A 7,628-nucleotide genomic window follows, 5' to 3' on the forward strand; every position below is an offset into this window, starting at 1 on the left:
ATATGGACCATGCCCCTGGGATCAAAATATCGACTTGTTTTATTAGTTTACATAGACTCGTAAACATGTTTTAAAAGACCTCACCTCTGAAACTACAGTGCTCAGAGCATTGATACTTGGCATGAAGCATCGATTTGTGGCATGAAACATCGATTTGTTGTTGTATAAAAAGTTTTTTTTACAAGTATTGATAATGCCACTGTCAAAACTACTTTATTTTTACCTGTTTGGAAACACATTTTAATGTTAGGGAAACTAAATGTCTAGAGATTAGATATTTGGTATGTAGCATTTTGTCAAGGGAAATTAAAAAAGTCACGCTGTTGGGGTCAAAAATAACGCACCAAATGTGATCTGTTTGTTTCTTTCTGCAGTGCAGATTTTTTAACAATGCATGTTAGTTGAGCGATGTAAAGCCATCATGGCATTCTTTTTAGTGAAATTTTGTAATGTGTTTTTTATTATAGGGTTAACGCACGTTTTTCCGTGTTATAACGTCTGCAGAGTCCCGAGGAACGGTTGGTGCCCGAGCCCGGTAGGGCGAGGGCTCCAACAGTTCCGAGGGACTCTGCAGACTTTATAACACGAAATAAACGTGCGTTGACGCTATTATAGCATAAAATTTTCAAACAGATTCGTGATGTATAGTTTATACAAAACACAATTACATTAAAGTCTTGTGCTTGGACGGTATTTATCCAATTCTATGTTTTACGTATGCGTTTCATTTTTCCGGACCAACAACTTGGAAAATTCTCGGAACCGAACGAAATTTTGAATTTTAAATGATTTAACAAAGCTTGGCCTTTGGAGATTTATTATCTCAAGAAAAAAACGTTACATTACTCTACCCTCTACCCAAGACAAAACATGACCCTCAGAAATTCTTAGAATGATTTCAGATTGACGGTAGAAAAAAGATCAGTGACATCAGAATCGGTTTTTTTTTTAAACAAACAAGTTTATAAAAAAATCAGGCACTAAGCATTATTCTCTCAAAGAAATATAAAGAGCATTTATCAACATTAACATAAATAAAAAACATTTTCTCATATTAATTTTGTGTTATCTAGTTGTGTAAGTTAATCGGAGTGTTAAACTGAATGACAGGTAGATTAGAACTACTGTATTTGTTTACATTGACAACTGTCCGTTTCTTAGAAAGGGCGACAACCAAGATTAGCACCGATGTCTATACGCCGTTTTTCCGGCATAGTTACTTAAATATGCGACTGAGGCCCTCGAATTAAATAAATTTCAATATAACAAGAGCGCATGACTCTTCGGCAAACAGGCCAAATCGTCATTTTTTGTTTGTTTGTTTACTGGGCCCTGTATGTATTGCGCATAGGTGAAACCGGGCTATAACAAGAGCGCGTGACTATGTTAACACATGGTTTTGGTCCCGTTATAACATGGGCAAAAGAGGGAAAAATAGCCGATTTTATGCTATAATATTGTTTATTCTATTGTTCATACACTAGTTGTTGATTGATATACATGTATTGGAAAGTAGTAAAAGATTTTAAAACACTTTTATGAATTATGTTATTTGTTATTGATGACACAATCATACACAGGTAGTTTACAGTATCTGATATGGTGTATACACCTACCTTGTACATTAATCACATAGGGAATTTGTTGTGTGTGTAGAAAATAATTCATCGTCCTGAGACTAATCAGTTGTATACCAGTGAAGGTCATCATGCAAACCAAACTGTTTCACACACCATTATATAGCACTACCCAAGGCCTATATCTTGCACAGATTTTTACAAAATTATGGTCGTATGTGAACTAAAATATTGTTGCCCTGGGACCTGAAATGATCTCTTGTCCCCGAGTCGTCAGCAAAATTTGTTGGGACGGCACTCTGGAATTACAGAAAATAAATTTATTTTTTAATTTGAGACGTTTCAGAAGAAATTGGTTGTGTAAACTGAAACAAATACGTTCTTTAAAGGTTGAAACACTTTGACTTGTAGTTTAACTGTAAATAACTGCCATGCACTTATATTTTCTAGGCAACGATCTCAACTTGTTTTTGTAAAATAATTATATATTTAGTAAGAATAGATATGAAAAATGTCTTACAGAAAAAAGTCGAAATCAGGCCACCATTCGTACTTAAAAAAACAAAAAAAACAACAACAAAAAACACACTTGTCGGAAGTGTTTCACTTTGCGCCGGTCTTCCAACATCATATAAGTTGTTAGCGACATACATTAAGCATAGAAAAGCTAGACAGTTGATATCATTTAATTCGCGACACACATCGTATAATATTTAGTGACATATGTTGAAAATACTTATTTACCATTAAAAATTATTTGCGTAGGCAAGTATCATAATTTAGCTTTATCTTACACAAAATAAGGATGGTTACCACTTATAAAGCTCATAAAATAAATTCATGTACAAGATCGATATTGATTTTCAATTTCAATACAAATATTTGCCCAGGATATAGGTCATTTGATAAGTGGACAGTCAAGTACAACATATTATAATACCTATCATTATAAAATTGTCAAGTTTCACGACGTATCAAAACGGAATTTACTTTTTCTGCCTGACAACAATATTATTAAAAGGTACCCTTTTATACTTAATTGTGGAAATACTTATTTTAATTAAAAAAATCATTTAATGAAAATAACCTCATATTCTTATACAATTAAACGAAAATTTCTCGAGTGTTTTAGAACCACGGAATCCGAGGAATACAAATTAATTATCTATATGGCTTTATGTGGATTGATATACATTGGGCAAATTTTTCGGTAGGAAATTTCAAATGTTGATAAAAGCATTCAAAAAAGTTGCATTTGGATATCACCATAAAATATTTCTTGAACAAAATGTAGATCGAGATTTAAGTGATTTAGTATGAACATCTATCTATTATAATAATAATAATAACAATAATAACAATAATAATAATAATAAATAATAATGATGATGATAATGATGATGATAATAATAATGTGTTTTAGAGCAATTTATTATCTGCTATATAAAGATATGCTATAGCCCTACAACATCTTTTTAAAACTACTAAATACAATAAAAAATAATAACTAACTGTATTACAAACCTTCCATCATGGACAATTTCACTTTAACTAAGGCAATACCAGTCGTTAAAATTTAATATAAAAAGGAAAATCAATAATTTTTGAGATTAAGATATATAAACAACAAGTATAAAACTGCAAACTATTCAAATATGTATAAACTGGTGCCTTTTAGATGGCAGAGAGTGGCAGTGAAGGATTTGAAACCCTGGATGGTATAGGTGGAGATATAGACGTTGTGAGTATTTCAAAGTACATTTTGATTGCGAGAGTGTAACAGTTGACTCCAGAGTTAGAATTTAAACTAACTTGGTAGAGGTTGACTTTCATGTCAAATATCTTAGCTATAGCCTTTATTGGTTAAGCGATGGTATTTAAAATTTTTACAATATACATATTAGGAAAACCGATAATCCATAGGAGAAGGGTCAATTTACCCCAGTCCTATAATTTGAATAAACTTTGTAATGGTCCAATAGACAATGTTTCATGTCCAATACGTAAGCTTTGGCAGTTATAGTTCATAAAATATTAGCCAAAAAAGGAGTTTTATTCAAACAATGGTAAAATCAATATATTTATACATTGAGAGCATCGCAACTGCTTTTTGATTGGATATCTTTAAAGTTAAATAATATATGTATACTCGTATTTCATGTCATAAGCACATAAGTTATCATATACTAGTCTATATACATCCCAGTACGATAAATTAACCTTTATTTTCAGTGGGATAAACGTACATTAAAAGAAAAGCTTGGAGACGTTTCTGATGGTGGGGTGTTTCGTGGAAAAGATTTTATCTACCCGCTCTGGAAGACGTTGCTTAATAAATGGTTGGCGTACAAAACCTCAAAAGTATACCTTGTAACACCCTTTCTTGACGAGCAACGCATGCAAGAGGTCTGCAGGATAGCTTTGTTGAATGAAGCAGACGATAGAATCGCAAGCTTTTATGTGAGAGAAAAGTGCAATTTCAGTAAATCAATCTCAGATCTACAAGAAACTGTTACAGGTGAAATAAAGTCAGACGACAAAAGCAAAAAGATGCAGACGCGACTTGAGTCCATATACGAAAAGATTGTGGACCCCGGGAAAACTTTCCATGCCAAGTTTATGTGTTGTGTCCGTGGAAGCAAAGCCGAAGTTTTCATAACGAGCGCAAATTTTCATGGTTCTCACTTCGATTGTAATAATTTGGATACCGTTCAGTATATTACAACTACAAAAAAGAATTTCGAAGAAAGATTTTTACAGCCCTTGACATGATTTTTTTCTACTCCACCTCCAAGTCATTCTCTTGGCAACACTTTCAGCATAAATCAATCGGTTAGCGTGCGCCCGAGCAAAATAAACGTCAGTTCCAGTTTAAAGCCGAATATTAGTAAAAAAAGTTTTAAGTTTTTTCCCATTCTACTGTTTTAAGACGGTATCACATTTCTCTTGTTGGTATCGGTTGTCGGTTTGTTTTATCGCATTTATAAGTTTGGCAGACGGTAGAGGTTAGTAATCCCATCGTTCGTCTGCAACTTATCAGTTTCTTTACAATCATAATTATCTACACACATTTTATCTTTTGCGTTTTTCCCCTATTTATATCCCAAATTTTACTTTTTATATCTTATGTTTTATTTTTACTTTTTATCTTACATTTTATTTTTACTTTTCTATCACAGCTTTTTACAACTGATGACAGCAAATCTATATAAACTAATATATTGTTTTTATCTATTTAAGTGTATTTTTGTATACTGTTTACAAATTGTATTAAATTATATATACATACAGGTTTATGTTTTATCGTTTAATATTTGGAAAAAAAATGTGGGAAAGGATTTTCTTCTGTAACATTGTTAAAGGGCTGTAACGATTGATCTGATATTCACGATTCCAGCTTTGGCGTTTCAGATATTTGATAGTCCCAAGTTCACTCAATCGTGATATTCACATCTATATCAACAAGAGGACCATGGATCGCTCACCTGAGATACGTTGCTAGAAAATGGTCCAAATGTTAATCAGTAATGACGTCATTTTTTACCATGCTGCATAATTTTTAACAAGCTTATGGATGCCTGCTAAGCTCTTGACATTGTTATTTCACAGAAGACTTTATTTCTTTATTAAATGTGATTTACTATATAAGTCTATATAAACTCAATGAACTCCGGGACAGGAACCAGTTTTGACTCCATGGGCATGATTTAAATAACTTTTGTAGAGAACCACAAGGTAATACATGGGCATTGTAATTTCTGAAAAGAAGATTTTTAAAGATTTTATTTTATATCCTGCAAACTACTTAAGCATCAGACTGGAACCATTTATAGAACTTGGAGAAAACCACCTAAAAATCGTTCATGTAAAGTTTGGTCAAAATCCATCAAGCGGTTTAAAAACAAATTGTGGACAACGATGAAAGACAGATACACTGCCATTGCAAAACCTGACTTTGTGCGTAAGTGAGGTTATAAATCTAATAACTCTTCAATATCCGTAAACATGTAAATATCAACCCACAAAAACGTCCTTTTTATAGTTCAAATTTGTCTTATTTTCAAATCAACACATATAATTAACTATCACATACATATCTAAATGTATTTGCAAATTGGCTGACACACTCTACATGTCCAGAAATGAAAACACCACTGATTTATATGAATTGTTCAGATATTTATGAACATAAACTGGAATGTTTACATACTTGACATAGATAATAACACAAATCAAAGTGTGATGCATGTGTTTCATTTAATAACATTTGATCATGTAAATTTACTTCTTTCTTGAACAATTCTGAACACTTATATGAATTTAAACATTAAGTTTACAAATAAAGTACTAATTATGTAAAAAATAACACTAACTCACACCTTCGAACCTTGTTTACAGGGGTCTGTATATTTGTCTATCATTATGGAGGACAAAAACTAAAAGTACTTAACATATATTGCTCGTTTTGAGATGGGTTTTAAGTTACTCTGAAACTGTAAATTTCTAGCTATTCTGGTGGGTCAAGTTATCCTCTGAGCATTTTTTTCAGGCACAAAGAGCCCATACATGAAAAATATCTGAAGTCCCTGATGTGATTCAAACAAATGGCAGTGAAGGGAAAAATTTCTTAGCAAAGTTTTCACTAAAATACCTTAGTTATGCCGCCCAAAACATTGTACATAAACATCTGAAACAATAATATATTAACAATTTGTTGAGGCGCTACATAAGGAATGTATAGAGGATAATTGTTTGTTTCGGTATTCTTTTGTGACATAGGCTTATTGAGATTTCTTTAATTTGTTATAAAACTGTCCATAGACTATATAACAATCATACCCTACAAGCTACACAAGCCTTGATTTATATGCATCTTAATATTTCTAAAAAGCTTAAACTTTAATCAATTTCATTTTGATTGTATAACTGGTACCTTAATGAATTATTACCAATCATATAATCGAACATTACAAAATAATGTACCCTTATAATTTGAGTGAGTAATATCTGCTTAACTGAAATAATTTGACAAAGTTATGATTGAGAATATTTAACCTGTGCCTTGTGATAATTGTGTATTGGACATGTCTGGAATTAAATTCAGGACAGTCCATTGTGAGTACAAGGAAGTTTAATATCAATATAACAATACTGTGTAGTCAACATTACTTTCAAGTAACACAAAAAACAACAAAAAAACGCCATAAACTGGTAATAACTTTCACAGAAAACATTGCCTAATAAGAAAGCAAAAATATAAGCATGTACTGTATTTAAAAAGGTGACATCATAAAAAGCTTTTTTTCAGAAGATCTGGCAGATTATAAAAATATTTGACAAAAAAATACATTAATTCATTGTACAACAAATAAATCATTACAAAAGAATCAATAATATAATCAATCATTAAAAAGAAGAAATTAAGCAGCAAGTATAAACATAACAAACTTCATCATTAACTTTGGTTTAACATAATTACATAAATAAATATATACGGGGTGGGCTAATGTGTATCAACAAGTGTGTATGAAGCTGTCCGACATATTTTTTCTAAATTGCTTGTACATTAGTGCTTGCTTGTACGTTAGTACTTGTTTGTACATTAGTACTTGTTTGTGCATTAGTATTTGTTTGCACATAGTGACATTAGTACTGGCTTGTATATTAGTACTTGCTTGCACATTAGTGCTTTCTTGTACATAAGTACTTCCTTGTACATTAGTACTTGCTTGTACATAAGTACTTGTTTGAGCATTAGTACTTGTTTTCATATTAGTATCTGCTTGAACATCAGTATCTAAATAATTGTGAAATGCTGATATGATACCCGAATATAGTCCAGAATGATTTCTTAAAGATCCTGTATGTTTTGTGATTGATATTGTTACTGTGTTTGTATACCACACTTGCAGAAAATATATATGTACATAATTATGCAAATAAAACAATTTTCAAACATAAAAGAATTTGGAAAATGTGTACAGCAAATATTTGTGCACATTATATTTAATCAATAATTTATATGCATTCATTTCTTATGGGAAAGTTTGA

At 31.5% G+C, this 7,628-nt stretch overlaps 1 protein-coding gene across 1 annotated transcript; it reads left to right on the plus strand.

Annotated features, from left to right (window-relative positions):
- Nucleotides 1-2,451: 2,451 nt before the first annotated feature.
- On the plus strand, nucleotides 2,452-4,632 carry LOC132755341 (uncharacterized). The gene is made up of 3 exons (XM_060746212.1): nucleotides 2,452-2,598; nucleotides 3,256-3,318; nucleotides 3,810-4,632. The coding sequence occupies exons 2-3, from the start codon at nucleotides 3,256-3,258 to the stop codon at nucleotides 4,347-4,349; spliced, it is 603 nt and encodes a 200-aa protein (XP_060602195.1). The 5' UTR covers nucleotides 2,452-2,598; the 3' UTR covers nucleotides 4,350-4,632.
- The last annotated feature ends 2,996 nt before the right edge of the window (nucleotides 4,633-7,628 follow it).

Source organism: Ruditapes philippinarum, unplaced genomic scaffold (genome assembly GCF_026571515.1).
Source record: "Ruditapes philippinarum isolate M1 unplaced genomic scaffold, ASM2657151v2 ctg1047_1_1_1_1, whole genome shotgun sequence".
In the NCBI taxonomy this organism is placed as follows: Eukaryota; Metazoa; Mollusca; class Bivalvia; order Venerida; family Veneridae; genus Ruditapes; species Ruditapes philippinarum.